The following is a 26,193-nucleotide window of genomic DNA, read 5'->3' on the forward strand; positions in this document are numbered from 1 at the left end:
TTCCCCCAGGTAATTGCTGGTCTGACTTTTTGCAATATCCATTCTCTGCTTTCCTTTATATAGTTTTACCATCTATGTGTGGTAAAACTACAAAAAGAATATAATTTTGTTTTTCCTAGTTTTGAGTTCACAGAGATGGAATCATAACGTAGGTATTCTTTCTTGCCTCATTTATTTCCTCCATCAGTCCTTTCTGAAATTTATCTTGTTGAGGCAGGAAACTATAGGTGATTGCTATACAGTGTTCTTCCGAATGAATATACCACACTTCCTTTACCCATTGAATTGTTGACGGAAGTTTGAGTTGTTTCTAGCTAGAGACTAAATGGGATGGATGGGGAGTTTGGGTTTGGTAGAGGCACACTATTATAATTAGAATGGATAAGAAATGGGTTCCTACTGTACAGCACAGGGAACTATGTCCAATCTCTTGGGGTAGAACACGATGGAAGATAGTATGAGAAAAAGAATATATATATATATATATATATATATATATATATATACATTATTTTATGTGTGTATATATACGTGTGTGTGTGTGTGTGTGTGTGTGTGTGTGTGTGTGTATGGCTGGGTTGCCATGCTGTACAGTAGAGATTGACTCAAAATTGTAAATCAACTATACTCTAATGAAAAGAAGAAAACTTTTGTTCATGTCTTCCTATGTATGTGTACAAAAATCTAAGACAGTGGTTCTTAAAGTGTGCTTCTAGGACCAGTAGCATCAGTATCGCCTGGGACATTGTTAGAGTCAGAGATCCTATGGTCTCACCCCAGACCTACTGAATCAGGAACTCTGGGGTGGGCCAGCAAGCCGTCTGAGAACCAAGGTTCTAGGGTATATATGGAGAAGCTGCATATCCAGGCCAGGGTGTATGCAATCTCAGGCTTTAGCAGGTAACATTGAACTCTTTTCCAAGTAGTTTTGCTAACTTATAGTCCCACCAGTATGAGAGTTTACGTAGCGCCGTGAGGATAATGTGTATTTCAAACTCCCAAACTCCAAACCATATCTTGAAGCCTCCTTACAGGAAAAATGTGCTCTTTGGGAAGGTTGACCTAGCATAAAAAATACTTAAGCTATTTACACCAAATATTATACTTTTTACTTAATTAAACAAAGGGGAATGTTACTAATAGGCAACTAGATGAAGTGATGGGTCATGTGCAGTAATGTGTAAGAAGGCACCGCTTTAGGATGCCATTTTCTCATTTAACATCCTCAGGAAAATGGGGAGTTCCCATTGTGGCTCAGTGGGTTAAGAACCCAACTTGTGTCCATGAGGATATGGGTTTGATCCCTGGCCTTGCTCAGTGGGTAAAGGATGTGGTGTTGCCACAGCTGCGATGTAGGTCACAGACACGGCTCAGATCCGGCATGTCTGTGGTTGTGGGCTGCAGCTGCAGCTCTGATTTAACCCCTAGCCTGGGAACTTCCCTATGCCACAGGTTTAGCCATTAAAAAGAAAAAAAAATCTAGAGCTGTGCAATAAAACTGCTCATGCCTTCTCTTCTCCCAGTGGTTTGCTGATTGAGTCTCCAGCTTTTTTTTTTCTTTTTTTGTGAGCCACTGCTCACAGCAACACTGGATCCTTAACCCACTGAGTGAGGCCAGGGATCAAACCCTGATCTTCATGGATAACTAGTCGCATTCATAACCCGCTGAGCCACAAGGGGAACTCAGTCTCCAGTTTTTGAAGAGCGCCTTTTCTTCCCATAAGGCGTAGAAAATCTTCTCAGGAGACCGCCGTATTATGGGCCTGCAACCACACAGAATAGTTTGTGCTCAACCAATTCATCAGATGTCAGTAAGTGTGATAAGGGCCATTCCTCCTTTAAAAGAAATTCAAGATTGCTAACTATCCATACTGCACAGTGATATTTTTACAGGGCAAATGGTGATGAGCGAATGCTTACTAAGTGGTGCTCTTAACCTCTACCTGTGCTGTAACGAGGAAAATGTGGTGCCTACTTGACAGAAGTGACATTTAAGGCCAGACAGAGGGACCAACATGTCCAAGGTAATACAGAATTAGAGAGGTAAGAGACATGCACAATTTTTAGCTCTAAACACTGACCAGGCTTGGCATGAGTCATTTTTTCATGTATGATATTATCTAACACACATCGACATACAATCCGCTGAGGTAGCCGTCTGATTGACTCATTTTACAGTGGAGGAAATTAAAATCAGAGGACTAAGCAAACCGTCTACAAATCACAGTACTGGTATGTGGTAGAGCTGGAATTAACCCCCAAATTCCAGCTCTTTCCAAGGAGCCTGGCTCTGTCTTGAGAGGGGTGGCTAAAAGGAGAATCCAGATACTTGTGATGAGAAGCTGAAAATCCTTTGTTTAAGGTCACTTTGCCTCTGCATCATGAGAGATGGTGCTAGAGGTGTTTGGAAAACAATGGATGCTCACTTGTGAGGGTCTTTTACACCCCACCCTGACCCCCCGAAGCCTGAGGGATGGACAAGAAGATGGCTAAGGCTCCTTTCTTCACGAGGCAGCAGCAGAGAATGGGTGTAGACAGGCGAAATTCACAGGCACACCTGGATATGGGACAGGGCATCAGCATTTACCTCCCTTTAAACCCCCTCACTTGCAGAGCTCCATAAAGATTACATCACTGGAAAGAAGAGATCTCCTGCACTGAGATATGAAAGGAAGTCAAACAGAAGTTACCAAGTGTAACTCTGGGGACAAAGCCAGAGTTACGCTTGGTTTTGATGTTTCTACAGCACTAGCCCAGTGGGTGCAAAATGACCATATTCAGTCACCTGCTTTTCAGGCGGTGTTTGGCCCGGCTGGTGATTTATAAAAACTCGAGCTCTAATGCACAATCTTGGTAAGTTCACATACATACCAGGATTTCTACCCTCTTGAGAAGTGCGGGAGAGCTGACAGCACTGGGTCCCACACTGCTCTCACTCATTCCAAGCCTAGACACCTATAACCCTGGGCTACGGCACACCTGGCCAGCCTTGGAGTCTGCAACTCCATCCTAGCCTCCAAAGAAGGGTCTAGCTTGTTTCGAACCTTCAAAAAATCCCTGCTGAGAGAAGTTTGAAGGAATGCTTTTTGGCACTACCTCTCCCACTTTTCCCAACCACAGCTGCCTTGCTATTCACTTGGAGCAGAAAAACAGACGCTCAGGGAACTCAAACCAAAGGAATTCACAGGCAGTGAGGGAAGCTCCGTTACAAAGCGAGGAAAAAATGATATAAAAGAGACACTTGTGTGGCAAAATGGGAAGTGGCCCTTTAGAAACTACATACAATTTATGCCACCGTTTCTCAGCCGTGGCACTAGTGCCACGTGGGGCTGGATGGCTGTTTGTGGTGAGGGGCCGTCCTGTGCATGGTGGGCTATTTAGCAGCATCTCTGGCCTCAGTTTAATAGATGCCAGAGCATCCACCCATTCTCTGGTATGACAACCAATAATGCCTCTGGATATTACCAAATATCCCGCAGGGACAAAATCACTCTGGTTAAGAACCACTGGTTTATGCATAACTCTACCTAGAGAACAGCTATGGGCTCAAACCATGTGAAACCCAAACTATAAAACATTCACATTTTCCCACTTGTCACAATGCTCAGTTTGTACCCAACCTCAGTTTCTGTTATAAACAGAACAATCTAAAAATGTTTCTCAATTGCTGAGCCTTTATATATTACATTGAATTGTGTGCACAGCAACAATTTCCTTCAATTTATTAAGAATTGTGAGTCTGCCTATACGTATCTTTTTGCCAAATGCCTAATTGCAGGTAGGGGAATATTCCTTGAGTAAACAGATTTCTATTTCTTTCTTTTTTAATTTTTTAAATTTTTTGTCTTTTGTCTTTTTAGGGCTGCACCCGTGGCACATGGAGGTTTCCAGGCTAGGGGTCTAACCAGAGCTACAGCTGCCGGCCTACACCACCGCTCACAACAACGACGGATCCTTAACCCACTGAGTGAGGCCAGGGATCGAACCTGCAACAAACTCATGGTTCCTAGTCGAATTCGTTTCCGCTGCTACGTCACGATGGGAACTCCTTTCTTCCTTTCCTTTCCTTTTCTTTCTTTCTTTCTTTTTTTTTTTTTTTTTTTTTCGGCCACACCCATAGCATATGAAGTTCCTGAGCCAGAGATTGAACCTGTGCCACAGCAGCGGCAATGCCAGATCCTTAACCCACTGTGCCACAGGAGAACTCGGAGCCTTCTATTTCTTTATTGGAAATGTTTTTTTCTCTTTTAGGTGTGGGGCGCCAGAGTGAGTCATGGTGAACATTTTTTTTTTAAATGTTTTTTATTTTTGCCATCATAGTTAGTTTCCAGTGTTCTGTCAATTTCTACTATACAGCATAGTGACCCAGTCACACATATATATATTCTTTTTCTCACATTACCCTCCATCATGTTCCATCATACGTGACCAGATACGGTTCCCTGTGCTCTACAGCAGGATCTCAGTGCTGATCCACTCCAAATGCAAGAGTTTGCGTCTACTAACCCCAAACTCCCAGTCCATCGCACTCCCTCTCCCTCCCCCTTGGCAACCACAAGTCTGTTCTCCAAATCCATGGTTTTCTTTTCTGTAGAAAGGTCCATTTATGCCATATATTTGATTCCGGATATAAGTGATATATGGTAGCTGTCTTTCTCTTTCTGACTTACGTCACTCCGTATGAAAGTCTTGAGTAGGGTGAAGAGTTTTATGAATGTGGATTGCGAATGGAGTGTCTTCAGCATTCAGGGAAGACACAGAAGCCATCATTTCTTCCACTTTTTTTTTTTTTTTAAAGAAAACCAAACACAGCAGATGAAGAGACTTACTGGCCAGCCCTCCATTGGCCACAACAAGGATTCAGGAGGAAATTGGAGGAAGATAATTTTGTCAGCAACTGGAACTGTTCAGCAAGGGAATGGACTGCTTCGCAAAAAAGCATCGTTTGTTGTGGCTTCTATCTTGGCTGCTCTTGGGCTTGCCCTCTGCTTCACTCTGGGGGAAGCCACGTCGGGAGAAACTCTTTGCAAAGGGCCATGTACCGAGGAACTGGAGTCTCCAGCCAGCAGCCATGTCGGGAGCTGGACACTGATCCTCCAGCCCAGTCAAGCCTTCAGATGCCTGCAGCCCAGGCTCAGCTTAACAGCAACCTCATGATTCAGAATCCGAACCAGAACCACCAGGCTAAGATAGTCCCAGAAACTGTGTGAGATAAGAAATGTGGTGGTCCAGGCGGAGCAGGGAGGGAGCGAGATGGATGGGGAGTTTGGGGTAGTAGGTGCAAACTATGATACTGAGAATGGATAAGCAAGGAAGTCCTACTGTACAGCACAGGGAACTCTATCCAATCTCCTGGGATAGAAGATGATGGGGGATGATCTGAAAAAAGAATGTATTTCTGTACAGCAGAAATTAGCACAACATCATAAGTCAGCTATACTTTAACTATATCTATATCTATCAATATCTATCTATCGATCTATCTATCTATCTATCTATCTATCTATCTATCTATAGATATATATTATAGGCTATCTATCTATCTATCTATCTATCTATCTATCTATCTATCTATAGATATATATTATAGGCTGCACCTGCAGCATACGGACGTTCCTGGGCCAGGGATTGAATCTGAGCCGCAGCTGCAACCTATGCCACAGCTGTGGTAACTCCGGATCCTTAACCCACTGCGTTGGACCAGAGATCAAATTGTACCACTGCAGAGACTACACCGGATCCTTAACCTGCTGTGCCACAGTGGGAACTCCAACTATATATATTTTTTTTAAAAAAAAAAGTGTTTTGTTATTTTTTTTAAAGAAAAGAAAAGAAAAAAAAAAAGATGCTCAGCTAAGTGCATGTGGTATCCTGGATGGGATCCTGGAACAGATAAAGGATAGGAGTGGGGAAACTGGTAAAATATGAACAAAGCCTGACGTTTGGTTGATACTAATGCACCAATGTTGGTTTCTTAGGAGTGTTAAGTGTACCAAGGTTATAAAAGATGTTATCATTAGGGGAAACTGGGTGAGGGGCAGCAGAGAACTCTGTATTATCTTTATAACTTTTCTGTAAATCTAAAATTATTCCAAAATGAAAATCTTATTTTTTTTTTACAGAGGTTTTTTGTTAAATTTTTTTCCCCATGGATATATTTTTATTTACTAAAATTTCCTTTTTATTTCCCCAATACATTATTCCTTTTTTCTACCCAGGCACCGGATGTATTCAAGTAAAGGCTGAAGACTCATTTGTCAAGCATGTGAGAAAGTGGAGGCTGAACTTTCTGGCAAGAAGGTGACTCACAAGCCAGATTTTCTGACCTGGTTGAACCTATTGAAATAATCTTCCTGTTCTCATCTCCCTGACCTGAAAGAAAACACTGTCTAGGCCAATAGAAAGCATCCATTATATCTGCCATTCTGTATAGCATGTTTTCTGGAAAGGGAGTGGACAGTTGAGAAGCTTGACTGGATTTGTTTTCATGGCTCTGGTGATGTTTTCATATGTGGCTGATTAGATTATCTTAGGATACCGCCTATGTCTTAGGTTCTCTAAATCCCTTTTCTGCTTAAGTTATCCAGACTTGGTACTTGTCATTTGTCTCCGAGAACACTGATGAGTACAGACATTTATTTATTTTTCATGTTCCCATGGCTATTCTGATAAATCAAAATATAGCTTTGAAATTACATCTATGAAAGTACATTAGGTGAGGTTTTTTTGTTGTTGTTGTTGTCTTTTTAGGGCTGCACCCACAGCATATGGAGGTTCCCAGGCTAGGGGTCGAATCAGAGCTATAGCCGCTGGCCTACGCCACAGCCACAGCAACACCAGATCCGAGCCGCGTCTGAGACCTACACCACAGCTCAGGGCAATGCTGGATCCTTAGCCCACTGAGCGGGGCCAGGGATTGAACCTGCGGTCCTCATGGATGCTAGTCAGATTCGTTTCCAATGAGCCATGATGGGAACTCCTCATTAGGTGAGTTATATAATCTCTGGATGTTTTATTAAGGGTTTACTAAAATTATATTTAATCCTTTACTAAAACTAAAATTCATCCTTTAGTCTCATCTATATGCCCTTTTGATGGCTTTCAAGACACAGAGCTCCCAAAAATAAGGCAAGAAAAAGACTAAACCAGATATTTTATTTCTAGTTTGGAGCAGATTTATCAATGAAGTAATAATATTATTAATGGCCCCTGGCACTGGAGGGCCATTCATGGACCCATACTCTATTTCTTGTGTTTTCTAATAACTAATATCATCAATGCAAGTTAATGTAGCCAAATAAATCACTATTGGAAAAGAGATAGGGATTGATGAGATCTGGACAACCAAACCCCCGGTCAAGATCATACCTCAGGAGGGAGTTCCCTGGTGGCCCAGTGAGTTAAGGACCTAGCATTTTCATTTCTGTGGCTCACGGTCACTGCTGTGGGGTGAGTTCAATCTCTGACCCGGGAACTTTCACATGCCATGGGTGCGGCCAAAAAAAAAAAAAAAAAGTTCATATCCCAGGAGAAGTCGGGCTGGACACTGGAGTCAGTTACTGCCATACCCATGCTCAGTGGAATGAATTCAAAATTGCCCCTGCTACTCTGAGTTGCCTGCTTCATATTCAAGATGCATCCTCAAAGACAGAAGGGAGAACAGCCCTGACAGGAAGGAGTAGTAGTTACCAGGAAAGTGGCCACCTCTGTTTCCTGGCAGGAAATGTGGAAACAATCCCCAGACATGGGAACCAAAGAGACCAGTGCAATACTCTAGCCTAAGAGCTGAACTGGGATTAACCTCAGAGATTTAGGACAGGAGCCAAGGCAGGGTTCTCTCCGTTAATAACAAGTAATCTCTGTTAAGGGGTGTTTTGCCAATGAACATGATGAATTCGTTGTTTGGGGCATATTATTTGTAACTCTAATAGTTATGCATTTAAAGGCATCCTCCCCCTAGAAAGTAGCTTCATCGTCCCCCATACGTGGATCCATCCACTGCGTCCTCTCTGCCTCCATCCACCATTGACAAAGGACGTGTTGTAGGTGAGGCTGAGCTAGGTGTTATGAACGCAGATGAATACGCACTCTCTCTGCTTTGGAGAAACTCAGAGTTGAGTGCCAAAAATCGAAACACGGAAACCTCACTATAGCAAAATGAAGCAATGCTTCAGGGGAGGGGGCTACTAGGCGGGAGATCAAAAGCAGGAAGGTGGTGGTCCTCAGCTCTGCGTGGATAGGCTCACGTTCAAGTTCAGTCCTAAAGGATGACGTTACCCTTCTCAGGGGCCTTTGAATTGGGGTGGGGGGGTTCTCTTAATAAATCACATGGCGACTGCTTAGTCTAGGAAATCCTTTCTTATCCTAAGCCTCTTAATGTTTTATTCCTAGTAATCCACACGTTTATCAAGCAAGCATTCTACTGGTGAAAAAAAGATGAGAAAGTCACACATTCAGGGGTGGGTGGATAGCTTCTTTAGTGGGAACTAGGCCTCAAGAGAGTGACAAATAAGAATTCCGGAAGAAAACAATCCACCCGGGAAAAGTGGAAAACACTGCATTCAAGCCCAAACTGATTCGATCATTCAGTCAACATTGACGCTCACTAAAGATGTAGATATTCATGTAAGTTTCAAGAAACCTTGCATGCTATAGACTGTTGGTTATTGAATCAAATCTAAGGTCAAAGTTTCCATTTATGTATCCCTTCATCCTCAGCCATTCTTCCATTACCCTTGATTGAAGGAGAAAGCAGGTAGAAACAGGATGATTGAGTCCTTCTTGGTTTAAATCCCAGTGAATTAAACACTGTTTCTTCATCCTGCTAGCACCTTGTGGATTAGAGTTTTCCAAATCTGTTTCCCAAGTTTCTATGTTTCTTGGGGAAGGAAATATTTATGGTATTCTTAAGCAATGCAGATGCCTCTCTTTAAAGCCCAGGCTCCCCAAAGTACTTGAGAAATGCACTAATCCCCACAGTTTACACGTTGAAGTGGTGGTGAAAGTATCAAGGCTGTGGTCAGAAAATAAGAACATTCTGTGAGTCTCTCACGGTTGTAAAGCGAGTCGGCTCTTGGAGGTCACCATGCTTCCAGCTCAATTAAACACGAAGAAACCTTTTCCATTTTGTACACTTTATTTGGCTAGGTAATTAGTTCTGAAATTTTTCTCAAGAGGGAAAAAGAAGGCCTTGTAGACTCTTGACCCACAGAGCAAGTGTTTTTCTATTATAGAAAAAATCATTGAGAGATTTGATTTGTTGAGCATGGCTTGTTATTCTACCAAAATGTGAGGTAGGGAAGCTGTTTGCATGGCTTGGATGCCATGGGTTTAAGAGCCCAGCTATGGTTTCTCCTTAACCAGGCGTTCTTCGTAATCACTGCTTACTGTAATAACGGGTGGCGAACAAATTATGCCCTAGAAGGATCTTTTCCTTGCTGTCATTTTTTCCACTTTCAAGTGCTAGGAGTTAAAAAAAAAAAAAAAAAGGCTACAAGCTTGTGTTCCAAAGGAGCAGCCCTGCTGTTACCTTTTCCTAAACTAGGAGCTAGCTTGTCCTTCCAGGCTCTTGAATTTGCATCTCTTATGGCACATTCCTTAAGGTGAAAACTGTATTTTTAACTTCGTCTATGTAGCTATTATATTTGCAGAGACGGAAGTTTCCAAATATCGGAGCAAGAAAAATGACCCTTGGCGAATCATTTCCTTAAGCTATATTTGTTTCCTGGAGCGTGAAGAAAAGAAAGCAGGTAGGAGGACAAAAAGACAGAAGGCCCTCATCCCAAGATCCCAAGAAATACCCTGGATTGTTAATTCAAGGAAATGAAACTCATTACTCGTTTCAAAGCCAAAGCTTGCAGTTCAAGTTGAGAAGGTCAAGTCAGACAAAGGTGTCTAAACATGGTGTGATTTCTGACCTGTGCAAGGGGCTAATGCCACCGACCTTCTTTGGACAGACATTGTTTTACAATGAACAAGTAAGAAGGAATCAAATTGTCTTTAAGTCATAGACTTTAAGCCTTGGAAACTCCCCCAAATTTTTGCCATGAAAAACAGCAGCTCTCACACATTCTTTAAGTTGGACGGATGCAATTCGATGAAAACTATTAGGCTCCTCATCCTTTCCTTTCTCATTCTTGTTTATTTTTTGGGTTTGGGCCATGCCCAGGGCATGTGAAAGGTCCCAGGCCAGGGATCAAACCCATGCTACAGCAGCAACCTGAGCTGCTGCAATGACAACACCAGAGACTTAACCAGCTGTGCCACAAGGGAACTCTCATTCTTTTCCTTCTTCTTCTTCCCTGAGCCATTTGAAACAATTCTTTACGATAGAGAAATACCATATAAATAAACGGGCTATTACTGAACTTTAATCCTTTCCATTCAATTCCTTAAATATTTCCTGAGCAGCAAAAGCAAAGCACTCTGTTAGACACTAGTGCAAATCAATGGAGTTTGGGTTTAGGAGACACAAACTATTGCATTTAGAATGGATAAGCAATAAGGTCCTGCTGTAGAGCACAGGGAACTGTATCCAGTCACTTGTGATGGAAAATGTTACGAAAAAAGAATGTATATGTGTGTGTGTGTGTGTGTGTGTGTGTGTGTGTGTGTATAACTGGGTCACTTTGCTGTACAGCAGAAACTGACAGAACACACTAATAAAAACATTTTTTAAATGTAAGAATAGTTTCCTCCCAATTGCGTGTTTGCAGTGGAAGAAGATGACATTGCTATAATGTACACCAATAGTTTCTAATCTAAATTCATCTTTCTCCTACTATACCCTCCATCCAATTTTTTCTTTCCCTATTTTGTAGGTGCTCACCCTCCCTGGGGTCATGTACCCTGGGAAGAGTCCTCACTCCGGGCGCAGGAAAGGAATCTTGCCAGTATTGATTTGGGCCCTGGCAGATGGTGTAATTCTAGGGCTTAAAGAAAGGAGGGACGCATGCTAGGAGGCAGCAGTGACAATCCTTCTCTGTTATTAACAAGATACTTGCTGAAGAGTCACTGCTCTTCTCTGCCTCTTTGTGCTGCCACAGAAGCAGTGATGTCGGTGGCTGCTGCAGCCATTTTGTGACAATGAGGGCAGTCAGCCAAAGAACAAAGTGCCTCATGATTATGGCAGAGAAGAAGGATGGAAGTGCACTGAATTAATGAGTCCTGGAACCAGCCTATCTGTGGGCCTCTCGGTAAGAAATACAATCAATTTCTTTGTTATGTAAGTCACTTTTGGTTTGGTTTCCATCCTTGGCAGCTAAAGCATCTGAGTGGTGGATAATCCAGAACTGTTTGTCTACCTACATTTGCACCAGCCTTGTCAGGCAATGCCAGGTAGCCTGAAGAAAACCATCCTTAGAAGATTTGCATTTGTGTGCTTTGGGTGGCGTCTAAGATATAAGCAAGAAGGGTAAAAGGAAGATCAGATTACAAAGAGCTATACATTTGTAAACAAGTAAAGTCCTTAAAAATAAAGATAGCTAAATTCTCAGTTATCAAACCAGATGGTAATAATAAAGCCAGTAATCCACCCATACTGGAGACTGACTTATTATTAAAATCACCCAGCTGGTGCATAAGTTACATTTCTATAACTTGCGTGATGACATCAATCATTAAAGCAACTCACTGCAATATTGACATTTCTTTCTTGTTTAGTGCCACCAAGGCAATTTGTTACTTACTTTGAAAAAAATCTGATCACAGATAATACAAACACTAAAATATCTGAGAGTTATGAAGGTCAATTATTAACAAATGAAACTAAGATACTGAAGAAATTGAAATGAATAGGATGGTATACTTGATCAACTGCATGGATAATAACTATAAATTACTATATTAAATTAATCTTAATCTCTTAAATCAGAGATCAGCAAGCTTTTTTCTGTAAAGTTCCAGATAGCAAAGAGCTTTGGCATTGGGGGCCATATGGTCTCTGTTAAAACCACTCCATCCTGCTGTTGTAGCACTAAAGTAGACTTCAACAATACAAAGACAAATGCGTATGACTGTGTTTTAATAAAACTTTATTTACAAAAACAGGCAATGCGCTGGATTTGGCCTTCCGGCTGTAGTTCGCCCTTTCCTACCTTAAGTGAGGACTCCTCCCCCCCAATAAACTATTTTTCCAGAGCTTTCCACCCATAAAAATTTTATAAACACACACTAATTAACTTTTTAAATAATCTTGAGGGCTCAACTTAAAATTATCTAGAAAGCTTGATTGTTTAAAAAAACTTGGTATTTAATTTCAATTAATATACATTTGCCTTTGTTTTGCCCATGGGGAAACAAAGGAAAAAGCAAGAATGGAAGCTCTTATTCATATTTCAAGGATGGGACATTCTTTATAACCATCAAGTTTCCCTCTGGGCCATGATCCCAACAGAGAGAATAGTGTAGTCTTGAAATCTTTGAAAGGTGCCAGAATATTTCAGAAACAACAGTGACAAAAGTTTTGTTCAAGATGCCAAAAACTTGTGCAACAATAGCTGCCACTCCAACAAAGAAATAGAAATATATGTAAATGTGACCAGGAGGGACAAGACCTCAGATAGAAAACTATATCGTCTTAGAACCATAAAGAAGCCATTCTTGAATATGAAGGCACGGAACACATGGCTTAAATAAACATATACTATTGCACTGGCTTGCCTGCTTGGCACCAGAAAAGACTCACACAGCAGTATACTTTCGAACTTGACATGGCAAAAGTCCTGGGGTACAGAGCAGAGAATCCAAGAAGAAAACTTCAACAGAACTTGCAGGGAGACCTCTCTGTCATTTCTGGGTTTTCCTGGTATAGGGAGATGAGGCGGCATCTATCTGTAAAGGTCACCAAAGGCCACCTGGATAGGATGAGATCCACTGCTCCATGTTTGAATACAATGATGTATCTGTGCTCTCCCTGTCTGCTAAGAGCTCCTTGCAGGTGTGGAGGCCTTTGGACAGGACAGCCTAACTTCCATCAGAGGTTTCTGCCTCTTTAGAACCTAAAGCTCCGCATAGTTACCTCCCCTAGGCCAAATGCCCAGTTTGGGATTAAGAGAGAGAGAGCAGGGAAGCAGCGTGGTAAGTCTCTGGGTGGCACTCCACTGTAGGGCTCTAGATAAATGGCTTTGATAGTGACACCAGTAGGCAACAGGGACCTCGGGAAGTTTTTTTTCCCAACAAAGGAGTAGATTCTGTGGCTGAAGATCACTCTGATGTTTTTAGGTATAGTGGGCAGAACAGAGGAGAAACCTTGAATTGAAGAAAGCAGATGGTGGGGGGCAATCTATGGCTATAATGAAATGGAGAATAATGATGGCGTGAGCTAGGGTTGAGGGCAGATACAAGACAAAGTGATACGGAAATGATGATAATGATGACGGTGGCGGGGATGGGTAACTTTTACTGAGAATATAAAATGTCAGGAGATGGTTGACGCTCATCATGGCTATTACGCTTTTTATACATCACACCAACCCAATGAGATCATCAGTCAAAGTTGGAAACTGGGCATGTGGTGAAGCAGCAGGGAAGCATTGGTGTTTCAAAATCATTACTGAGGAAACTGGGGCAAGTGAGAGATGGATGGTCTTTAGAGAGACAGGGAAGAGTGAAGGAAGGAGCTTGATTCCTGATAGGTTCCCAGGAGGATGGTGATAGAGCCTCCCCACCCCCGGCCCTGCCCCCAGTGTGGCTGTTCACGTTGAAGATCTGCTGCCCACACGGGTACACGAGAGTGACATCCTCTCCTGGAATGTGGATGCTCAAGCTGGGCAGCAAGAAACAATGGCCTGCAGAAAACAACTACCTGCGTAGATTAACCACCTGCAAAGATTAACTGCCCTCTGTTGTGGGACTCGTGCCCCAACCCCCCGACCATTCCCCTGACTTTCCCCTCCTCCTTTTCCACTGTTCCCGCCACAGATCTTTTATAAGCCTAGAATCTTCTCACAGTCAGTGCTGGCGCCATCTTGAGCTCAGTCCATCCGGTTTGGATGTCTTAATAAATCTCTCTTGGTTTTCCAACTTGGCCTTACACGTTCCGTTCCTCCCTAAGCAAACCTAACTACCCCAAAGGTGAATAAGCAGGTATGCGTACCTGCATTCACTCGTGTCTCAAAGCTTTTGCGGAGGGGCAGTGGAGCGCGGGGCAGTGGACTCGGTGTTCCAGATTCAAAGACAAATAAGCAATAGCTATGAATATCACCATCGTCTGGGGAGCCGAGACCAGCTCAGCAGGATGGGGCTGAAAAACGGGCGCTGTGGAACTTAAGGAGAAAAGTTAACATAAAACAAGACACAGAGACAGTAAAGGTGGGAACCGGGGGCACGCAGGGTCTCAGGGACCAAGAGCCCTGCCTCAAGGAACCACACCGCTTTGACTGTGCTCTTTAGAGGAGCTCAAGTGAGGAGGGGCCGTGGGTGGAGGATATAGGGTTTGTTTCCTATTTTGTAAGTTCTTTTACTGTTTTAAAAGCCACGTAGCTGGCAAAAGGTTCAGCTTTTACTCTGACCTTTAGGCACAAACTAGCTTATGCCTTTAGGTCTTTGTTCTTAAGCTGAAGTCATTTACCAGCACGGTGACTGTTTTTTAAGCAGGACGATGGTACAAAGTAAAGAAGGACAAGATGGAGTTTTCAGCAAAGAGGCTCAGAAAATATTGTAGAAACATGTCTGGCGACACTGGGGAGACCTCAGAAATGGTGACCGTGGACACCGCGGTCTAACACTCTTCTTTGATCATCCCGTTTGGTGATACTTGCTTCCGATGCCTATTTCTACCGACACTGGAGTTTGTGGATTTTACCCCCGCTTTCAACGGCATTTTCACTTACACAAAAAGCTTTGATAAACAGTTCTAGCACTTCGCCTCTTTACCCGAACAATGCCAGCAGGGATAAAATAGACATTGGACAGTGACAGTTGCTGTTGAGCATTGTCACAAAAACACCCAAGCTCGATTGCCTTGCCCACCAGGTGGCCCTTACTTGTTAAATCCACAGTTAATTCACAAACCAAAGACAGCTGCAGTGTGAGCCAACCAAGAATATCGTTTTCTTGATTCCATTGAGCTGTTTACTTGGGTTTTCCATTGCCTAAGGGACAATGGTAAAGGACGGCTTTATAAGGAAGCCATGTAATTGAGCAATTGTGAGGCATCAGGGTACTTTTTTGTTAGACTATTGTTCGCATTTTCTTAAACCATCAGCTAGTCCTCATTCCATGATTCTGTTTCAAAATATAGAAAGCCTTTCTCAATTGTGATATCAGAAATTGAGTGAAGAAATCAAAAGAGCACTAAAGAAAACTCGAATGTGCATTTCTCTCTTGTTTAACCATTCGGCTTTAAATACTTAATTTCCATTCGAGTGATGTAAAGCCTACACTAACCTGCTTTACAGATTGGGCATAAATCAGCCATTTTCTTTCATTTTGCCTTAGACCAGAGGTCAGCAATTTTTTTTTTTTTTTTTGTATTTTCTAGGGCCATACCCACGGCATGTGGAGGTTCCCAGGTTAGGGGTCGAATCGGAGCTGTAGCTGCCAGTCTACACCAGAGCCACAGCAACACGGGATCTGAGCATTGTCTGCGACCTACACCACAGCTCTCAGCAACGCCAGATCCTTAACCCACTGAGCAAGGCCAGGGATTGAACCCGCAACCTCATGTTTCCTGGTCGGATTCGTTAACCAATGAGCCACAATGGGAACTCCAGCAATTTTTTTTTTTTTCTTATAAAGGGCGAGAGAGTAAAAGTTTGAGACTCTGTGAGGCATACAGACGGTCACAACTTTTCAACTCTGCCACCGTTGCTCAAAAGCAGCCATAGACAACACGTAAATGAATAAGCATGGCTGTGTGCCAATAAGGCTTTATTTATGAACATAAGTGGTGAGCTGGGTTTGGCCAGTGGGCCTTTTCACTAACCCCTGCCTTAGACCATTTGTATTAAAACACTATCAAAATAATATTAATTAAACCTGATACACAAACAGTACTCAGTTGATGTGTCTAAATAAATGACAAGTTCATGAAGGCCATTAGGTGTTGCTTCACTTCTCAGCCATGAGCTCTGCCTTTGCATCCCCGTTCTGCTGTTAAGGACTGAGCCCTTTACAGACTAGAAAGTCTGTCCAAGAGCCTATGCCAAGAACAGTCTTTGGTCAGGTAGAAAGATTCCATGGTTGCCTCCATGGAGCAATCTCAAGCTCACAGAGGAAACCCCATTGATAGACATGGTCCCTCCCACTTAAAGGCCTCCTGACCACTACTGCTATATCTCTAAGCATCTTTAAAATTCCCTTTTTGCAACAGCTTAAGTTTAGAAGGGGTAACAAATCACGTTCATCGGTCATCTTATAAGGTTCCTGGAAATCTTACTATTTTTATTTTATGTCTCCTGGCTGAAGAGGGCGGAGCCACGAGATTGGAGAAAGCCTAGGTTCCTGAGTAACTGTGTGGAGCAGAGTCCTTTCTCCTGATCCCTATGGCCCCCCTGTATTAGACGGTGTTGGAAAAAGAAAGAAGCTTTTATGGTATGAAGGCATGAAGTGGTTAACCTATCGCAACTAATACAAGTACATATCTGGGAGGTACATTCTTACAAGTAGCATTTGGGGGCCATTTAAAAGTTAGATGTTGCCAAAATGCCTTGTAAGTTGCTGCCACAATTAGTTTCTTACCAACAGGATACGAGTGTCTGTTCTCTCATGAATTATACTGTCCCACTTGTGGAGCCATCCCAGTCTAAGAGAAAAAAATCTCTTTGTTGCTTAGCTCGCTTATCTTGGGTGACTATGAGGGTGAGCATTTTGACAAATATTTATAAACCACCTAAATTTCTTTTTCTGTGAGCTGCCTATAATTTGTCCACATTTGAATTATTTCCTTTCTCATATTAATTTGTAATAAAGCTTTATATAGTAGAGAAGTTAGCCTCTAGTTTGTCGAATGTGTTGTAAATTTCCATTTATTTATATGTTTGTTTGCCACAGAGATGGTTTTTTTTTAAGGTAGTGAAATGTGTCACTCTTTATGTTTTCTGGGTAGTACCTTCCTCAATGTAAAAATATATTACTACCTAGCTTTGTTTTGTTTTGGTGCATGTAGGGTTTCATTTTTAAAAATCTTCAAATCTTTCTTCCATATCAATCTATTTCTATGTAAGGAGTAAGGTCAGAATCCTAATTTTCTCCTTAATGGCTGTCTCATTGTCACAAATACAATAATAATATATCATTTCCCTCTGAGAAGAAATGCAATGTGTATCATGTCATAACTTCTCGTATTTATTTTATCTCAATTTTGAACTCTCCTGTCTCTCATTGATCTGCCTGCTGTGAAGCAGCACAATATTCTTTTAATTGCTTTTGTTTTGTGACATTTTAATAAATGGATAAGAATAACTTCTGTTTGGCCTCTTTTTTCAATTTTCCCCTGCCTACCTATTCTCACATAATTATTTGCCCAGATGATGTTTAAATCAATTTAGTGATGTTACAAAAACAAATTCTGTCAGTATGCTTTTTGGAATCACATTCGGTTGATAGACGATTTATGACAAAATTGTCATCTTCGTATTGCTGAGTCTTCTTATTCAAGAAAATAGAGGTCTTTTACATTTATTTCTAAGCATTCTTCTTCAGCTTAGATTCCATGGTCTGAGATTATATTCATTCCTTCGGATACTGTACTAGTTTCTTCTAGCTTCTGTATCAAACGACCACAAACTTAGTGACCTAAACAACTCAAATTTATTACCTGACATTTCTGGAGGCCAGAGGTCTGAAACGGGTCTCATTGGGCTAGAATCAAGGTGTCAGCAGGGTTGCATTCTTCCTTGAGGCTCTAGGGAGAATCTGTTTCCTTACCTTTTATTGCTTCTAGAGTCTGCCTGCATTCCTTGGCTCATGGATCCTTCCTCCATCCTCAAAGCCAGCAGCAATGCATCTCTCTGACCATTCGTCCAAAGTCATACCTCTCTCTGACTACAGCTGGGAAAGTTTCTCTGCTTTTAAGTGTGATTAGCTTGGAACCTTCCAGATCATCCAGGTTATTTCAAAGACCTTGGTTGATCACATCTGCAAAGTTCCTTTTGGCATGTGAGGTCACTACTCATAGATTCCAGGGACTAGGACACGGCCGTCTTTGAGGGGTTCAATATTTTGCTTACCACAGAAGTATTCTTAGCTGATATGTCCCCTGCTGTCATTACTGAACTCACCTTAAAAATCCTAACTCAGTGAAAGGAGATTTAGATTAATCACTACTGGGGAATTCAAAGTGCAAAATGGTGTGTTAGCTTTAGGAGTGTTCAGCTGCCCAGAGGTTTATTTGGCACTTTAAATTCCCAGCTACTAATCTTGAACAGGCCTTTTAGGCTGCCCTACCATCTTGTGACACTGCTGGTCCACCAGCTTTCCTAGTTTCCATCCCTTTCCTCTTTCCTCAAACCTCTAGAACCTCCTTCTTATCCTCACTCTGAGCAGATGAAAACACTTCCCATTTTTCTGAGGGAGGAGAGGCAATCTGGAGTGAAATTCTACCTACTCTCCCATCATCTTTTAATCTACATGCCTCTGTATCCATATAACCAATGTCCACCTATTTCTAAAGCTCAAGAGGAGGTTAAACCCTCTACCTGTGCTTTGGATCTCATCCCTGCAGTCAGCTCTAGGCAATAACCCCAATAATTTCCCAACCCCCCAATCCTCAATTTTTTCCATCTCTGTGATGAAGCCCAGCAGCTGACAAATTATTATATTGTCATTCATCTGAGTCCTAGAAGCACCAGTTGCATAGAGAAAGAGGGTCTTTCAAACAGAGACTCATAAATAAATTCCTACAGTCATCCTAAAGTGACAAAGAGCAAACATGTGAACTTGAGCATGTGTGTACTTTCATTATACCTACTGTCTCATTAGGCTTGCTATCATTTCTTGAGGTTCTAGGCCCGGGTGATTGGATTTATTTTTCTGACTAAATTATTCAGACAGTTACTCTGACCCTGTTTAGAACTTCCACTTGGAGGTTTGCAGGGAACCAAGGGTCTACCCTCAGCCTAAAGCTGCCATCATAGCACTCAGCAATGGCCAAACTTTTGAATAATCTCAGTAAATAGTTAATGTCTATGATGATCTGCCAAAACAATAGCATCAGAACTCTTGGGTGATGTCTGTTTTGTTTTGTTTTGTTTTCCATCCAGCGACACAATTTCTTCTCTCCTCCATAAGTAAGGAATTTTAAAAAAATCATTATCTCCCATTTTTATAGGAAATATAAACATCTTTGAACATCTTGAGAGAACAAATCTTTCCCTGAATGTGCTAGGACCCACACAGTCTCAGAAATAAGCAATGAAGACAGAGCTTCTAGCACATAAGCTTTATAAAACTGTCTGGTAAAGGTTATTTATTTAGCGGACTCTAAAAAGCAGGAACAAAGAGAAACATCAAATTAGCGGTATTTGAAAACAAATCTACAAAGAAAATTTGTTCCTTGATATCTCATCTGATGTGCATCCAATCTGGGTTTCACATGACTTTTTAGAGTCATCATTGCATTCACTAGAAATTGGGTTTGCCAACAACATTGCTATTAAATTTTTTTAGGAACTGAAAGAACATCTGTTCTTGCAAAGGGCAGACAGGAGTCTCGGGCCCTACCTGGGCCACCTTGTGAGTCCATGAGGAGGCAAGGGAAGGCCTCATCTCCACCCTAAAACCAAACCAAGACCAGACAAAGCAGAATGAGATTGTCCTAGAGAGAAACAGCAACATGGCACTCTGGTGATTAGTACTCATTTTTCACCAATTGCCAAAGGGCTTTTCCTCTCACTTGAGCTGAGGGTCTCTGCATTACATTAGCATGAAAAGAAAAAAACAGGGATAGGTATTTCCTCCCGGGAGGGACTGGCTGTGGTTTTGATGTCAAGTAGAGTGTGATGAGGAAGCCAAAGGAGACAAACATCAGTCAGTGAAATGTGCCTGTCCCTTCCGTCCCCTGACCTAATCTATTTCTCCCTTCTCCTGAACTCTTTCATGACCTCCAAGAGAGCCCCAGATACCAGCTTAAAGATTAAAAGTGGCTCCTCTCATCACTTCTATTTAACCTAGTATTAGAAGTCCTAGTCACAGCAATCAGACCAGAAAAAGAAACAGACATCCCAACTGGAAGGAAAGAATTGAAACTGTCACTATTTGCAGATGACATGATACTTTATATAGAAAACCCTTCAGTCAACACCAAAACACTATAAGAATTAATCAATGAACTCAGTAAAGCTGCAGGATACAAGACTAATATGCAGAAATCTGTTATTACTTGATACACTAATAACAAACTACCAGAAAGAGAAAGTTAAAAAAAAATCTTGGAGTTCCTGCTGTGGCTCAGTCAGTGGAAACAAATCCGACTAGGATCCATGAGGACATGGGTTTCATCTCTGGCCTCGCTCAGTGGGTTAAGGATCCGGCACTGTTGTGAATTGTGGAGTAGGTCACAGATGCGGCTTGGATCTGGCATTGCTGTGGCTGGTGTAGGCCGGCAGCTACAGCTCTGATTGGACCCCTAGCCTGGGAACCTCCATATGCATGGGTGCAGATGCACCAAAAAGACCAAAAAAAAAAAAAACCCTCCTTTAAAATCACCTAAATAGGATAGACTATGATGGAAGATAACATAAGAAAAGGCATATAGGGATGGAAATCCTGTGAAATCAGATTGTTATGATCATTATACAACTACAGATGTGATAAATTCATTTGAGTAATAAAAAAATAAATAAAAAAATAGATAAAAATAAAAAATAAATAAATAAAAATTAACAAGAGCGTACAGGGAAAAAAATATAAAGAGCTGTAAATTGCAAAAAAAAAAGAAAAGGCATATATACATATACACATATATATGTGTATATATATACATATATGTATATACGTATATATATATATAGTACATAGCAGAAATTGGCACAACATTGTAAAGCAACTATAGTTTAATAAAAAATAAAATAAACAAAATCACATCAAAAAGAATAAAATACCTAGGAATAAGTTTAAATAAGGAGGTGAAAGACATACTGTAAAAACTATAAAACACTGATCAAGAAAATTAAAGATGATACAAAGAAATGGAGAGATAGCCCATGTTCTTAGATTGAAAGAATTAATATTGTTAAAATGGCCACACTACCCAAAGCAATCTATGGATTTAATGCAATCCCCATCAAAATACCCATGACATTTTTCACAGAATTATAACAAATAATCCTAAAATGTTTATGGAACTACAAAAGACCTAGAATTTCCACAGCGATCTTAAGAAAAAAGAAAGTTGGAAGTATCACCTTCCCAGTCTTCAGGTTATACTAAAAAGCTACAGTGATCAAAACAGCATGGCAGTGACAGAGAAACAGAAATATAAATCATTGGAACAGAACAGAGAGCCCAGAAATAAACTCACGTACCCCTGGTCAATGAATCTATGACAAAACAGGCAAGCATATACAATGGAGAAAAACAGTCTCTTCAGTAAGTGGTGCTGGGAAAACTGGACAGCTACATGTGAAAGAATGAAATTAAAACATTTTCTCACATCAGATACATACAATCTCGAAAAAGAGTTCCTGTTGTGGCCCAGCGGAAATGAATCCGACTAGGAACCATGAAGTTGCGGGTTTGATCCCGGCATTGCTCAGTGGGTTAAGGATCCCGTGTGCCGTAAGCAGTGGTGTAGGTTGCAGACGTGGCTCAGATCTGGCGTTGCTGTGGCTATGGCAAAGGCCGGTGGCTACAGCTCCCTTTAGACCCCTAGCCTGGGAACTTCCCTATGCTGTGGTATGGCCCTAAAAAGACAAAAAGATAAATAGATAAATAAACAAACTCAAAATAGCTTAAAGATATGAATGTAAGGCCTGAAACCATAAAACTCATGGAAGAGAACAGAGGCAGAACACTCTTTGACATAAATCACAGCAATATTTTCTGCATCTGTCTCCTAAAGCAAAAGAGAAAAGTAAAAATAAACAAATGGGGCCTAACTAATCTTAAAAGCTTTTGCACAGTAAAGGAAACCATTGAAAAAACAAAAGGACAACCTATGGAATGGGAGAAAATATTTGCAAATGATAGACTGAAAGGGATTACTATCCAAAATACATAAACAGCTCATACGACTCAACACCAAAAATAAATTGAAAAATGGGAAGAAGGCCTGAATAGATATTTTTCCAAAGAACACATAAAGATGTCTAACAGGCACATAAAAAGTTGTTCAGCATCACTGATTATTAGAGAAATGCAAATTGAAACCACAATGAGATGTCACCTCACACTTGTCAGAATGACCCTTATTAAAAAGTCTACTAATGGCTCTGGTGTAGGCCAGCGGCTACAGCTCCGATTCGACCCCTAGCCTGGGAACCTCCATATGCCGTGGGAGCAGCCCAAAGAAATAGCAAAAAGACAAACAAAACAAACAAAAAAACCCAAAAAGTCTACAAATAACTAATATTGGTGAAGATGTGGAGAAAAGGGAACCCTTGCATGCAATTGGTGGGAATATAAATTGGTGTAGCCAGTATGGAAAATAGTGTAAAGATTATTCCTCAAGAACGTAAAAAGAGAATACCATATGATCTAGAAATTCCACTCCTGGGTATATATCCAGAAAAAAAAATGAAAATGCTCATTTGAGAAGATACATACACCCCTATGTTCATAGCAGCATTATTTACAGTAGCCAAGGTATGGAAGCAATCCAAGTGTCTATCAACAGGTGAGTGGATAAAGAAGATGTGGTACATATTTACAATGGAACATTACTCAGCCATAAAAAGAATGATATTCTGCCATCTGTGGCAAGGTGGATGGACTTATTAACAGTGAGTGAGATAAGATGGAGAATGACAAATACTGTATGATATCACTTATACGTAGAATCTAAAAAATAAAACAAATGAATATATATAGCAAATCAGAAAGAGTTTCATAAATATAGAAGACAAACTAGTGGTTACCACTGGGGGGGAGGGTAGGAAGAGGGACAATATAGGGGTATGGGGTTAAGAGATACAGAGTAGCATGTGTAAAAGAGATAAGCAATAGGGATATATGGTACAGCTCAGGAATTATACTCATTACTTGTAATAATAACTTTTAATGGAGTATAACCTGTCAAAATATTCAATCACTAGGTTTACCTGACATTACTATAATACCGTAAGCCAACTATACTTCAATGAAAAGAAAAGAATAAAAGTGGCCCTAAGAATGAAATGCAAACCATCCATTTCATCCAATGAAAAGCTCGGTGTGGTCCATGTTTTTGTGCTCCTCTTTCTAGGCAACAAAACGAAGCCTCCTACTACAGAGATGCATGTCCCAAGTTCACATGTGGAGAGGGGGGTGACCAGACAAATCCTCGTATCCTGATCTTTAGACTCCCAAGCCAGGGTCCCGTCCACGGGCCACAGCTGAGCCAGGAAAACAGTCCTCACCCGCATTGCTGTTGCTAGAATGTGAGCACGTGTTCATGTATATATCAAGGTTGTTCAACCTTGGCACTTGGGCTCTTGGGGGCTGATGATGCTTGTTGTGGGGGAAGGTCCTTTGTGTTATAGGATTCTGAACAACATCCCCGGCTTCTACCCACTAGATGCCAGCTACCTCCTCCCCTCAAGCTGTGAAAACAGAAAGCGGAGCCAGATGTTGCTATATCGTAGCTGGGGAGGGGGGCAAAACCATCCCGGGTTGAGAATCACCTATGTGTTTGTGTATATATTGGACATGAATTATTTTATAAATAAATATTCATGAAGCATCCCCTCAACCCCCTAATAAAAGAAAACAAAGGAGAAGTTCTGTAGCTACTGAAATCTTCCTAGGCATACTTCTAGCTTTTAGAGGCTTGCTATCTATCGCTTCGCTGCTTTCCTTTAAGTTTCAGACACGTCAGCCAAGGTTGCTTTTTACGGCAGGTGTACTCAGTTTGGGTAAGGTCATGTCTTTTCACGCCACTTCAAATTACCTTTCTGCTGCACACTACTACAAAGTGCCTGCATAGAAGACAGTAAACAGATCAAAGGATTTCAGATACTTGCTTCTCATATTTACCAAAATCAAGATCTGTGTTTGCAAAAACATCAGACAACTGGGTCTGCACGGGCTCCAGTGCCCTCATGGTGAACCCCAACAGAGACACGCCTGGTGCAAGACTGGATAAAAATGAGGTAACCTTGGTATAAGCACGGATTCTGGTTTGCATAAGGTCAACTGATAAGTTTAACCATTGCTAAAATATTCCTTTCAACTGGTTATTTTGAAATCATATCGAGAGAGACCTGGTTTTTCTTCTAGCCCTTTAAACTGACCTTTCTAAAACGCCTTTTGAATCGGTTGTGCTGAAGCCATGCAGACTGTTGAAATACACATGGCTTTCCCCTTTAGCGCCCCAAAGTGATCTTCGCTTTAAATAAACATATTAACCACTTGAACACGTGTTTCAAAACGGACAGCAGTGCCAGCCAACGGCCCAGAAGCTGTTAATGTCGGGGGTTGGGAGGAGTCTGCAGCTTGCGGCTCTGGCAGAAGAGATGTTTGACTTGCAGCATCCCCCACGGAATGGCAGATGGGGCCTTACCTTTGGGAATGGTGATCTGACAGCTCAGGTCACAGTCCTGCTGCAGCTGATAAAAAGCCACTTCCTGTAGTCGGGCTCGCTCCAGCTCTGAGAGGCTCTGGATGGGGACTGACCTCAGCCGCACGCTGCGGCCGGACATACTGTTCCAGGTGAAATCACCCTGCAGACCAAAGGGAAAAACATCCAGGGTCATACGGTTGATCTACGACTTACCAAGCTCAGCCCCTCTCTGGATTGATAATAAAGGCAAAGGAACTTCATTTTGGGGTTCAAAAATTGGCTCGCAGTCCCTGAAATCAAATCCTCTCTTTGTTAGCTGCGGATTTTTTCCCATCAGTTGCAAATATCAAACACTTGAGTATCTGCTAGGTCACCTGATCCCATGCAGTGAGGCATACAGAGGCCAAAGAAAACTGTGGAAAGATGTTTCAAGGGTCCTGCTTCCTCTCTTTTATGGAGGCACACGGGAACTTTTCAGTTGTTTCTCAGTAACAGGAAAAACTACAGCTAACTGCCATTGTGCATACTAGACATAGGAGGATAAGTGTACATTGATAGCCCATAAAGTACCAGCAACTGTGCCAAGGGCTTTTTAGTTACTTCCTGCAACAGCTTTATGAGTTAGTTACCGTTTTTACCTATCTTATAAAATAATATCTAATAATAAAAACTTTGCATAATAATACATCTAGTATATTTATGTGACATTATTTTAACATACACTATACACTTATGATACATCCTTACAATATAGACTTATGATATATTATATTGATATGATAGTAATATATAGTGCATATCAAAATAATATAGATGAAATTGAGGCTTGGAAGGTCAAGCAATTTTATCCAAATCATAGGGCGCTCCCGTCGTGGCGCAGCGGAAATGAATCCGAGTAGGAACCATGAGGTTGCAGGTTCGATCCTCGGCCTTGCTCAGTGGGTTAAGGATCTGGCGTTGCCGTGAGCTGTGGTGTAGGTTGCAGAGCCGGCTTGATCTGGCGTTGCTGTGGCTGTGGCTTAGGCCAGCGGCAACAGCTCCATTTAGACCCCTAGCCTGGAAACCTCCATATGCCATGGGTGCGGCCCTAAAAAGACAAAAAAAAATTTTTTCTCCAAATCATAAAACTTACAAGATTTGAAACCAACAAGGACTCAAGCTAAAAACACCAGGCTTTAAAATTCTATGCTATGATTTATGTCAAAGAGCATTCCACCTATGAGTTCTCTAGGAGTTTTACAGTATCTGGCATATTACATTTAGGTCTTCAATCCATTTTGTGTATGGTGGTAGAGAATGTTCTAATTTCATTCTTTTACACATAACTGTACGAGGTCCTACTGCACAGCACAGGGAACTATATCCAGTCTCCTGGGAGAGACCATGATGGAAGATAATAAGAGAAAAAGAATATATAAATATGTGATATATATGACTGGGTCACCATGCCGTACAGCAGAAATGGACTCAACTCTGTAAATCGACTATACGCTAATCAAAAATTTTAAAAATTCTATGCTAAATTGTAACCACTGAGTTTCTATTTATAGCACTCT

The 26,193-nt window shown here is 41.4% G+C and overlaps 1 protein-coding gene across 3 annotated transcripts in view; it reads right to left on the bottom strand.

The window, feature by feature from the left end:
- The window catches only part of ARHGAP6 (Rho GTPase activating protein 6), a 536,775-nt gene that overhangs the window by 68,900 nt on the left and 441,682 nt on the right, over positions 1–26,193 (bottom strand). For all 3 annotated transcript variants that reach the window (XM_047765256.1, XM_047765257.1, XM_047765258.1), the window contains exon 2: positions 24,638–24,797. In XM_047765256.1, coding sequence (XP_047621212.1) covers positions 24,638–24,797 — 160 coding nt within the window. The remainder of the gene's footprint in view (positions 1–24,637; positions 24,798–26,193) is intronic.

This window comes from Phacochoerus africanus, chromosome X (assembly GCF_016906955.1).
Source record: "Phacochoerus africanus isolate WHEZ1 chromosome X, ROS_Pafr_v1, whole genome shotgun sequence".
Classification (NCBI taxonomy): domain Eukaryota; kingdom Metazoa; phylum Chordata; class Mammalia; order Artiodactyla; family Suidae; genus Phacochoerus; species Phacochoerus africanus.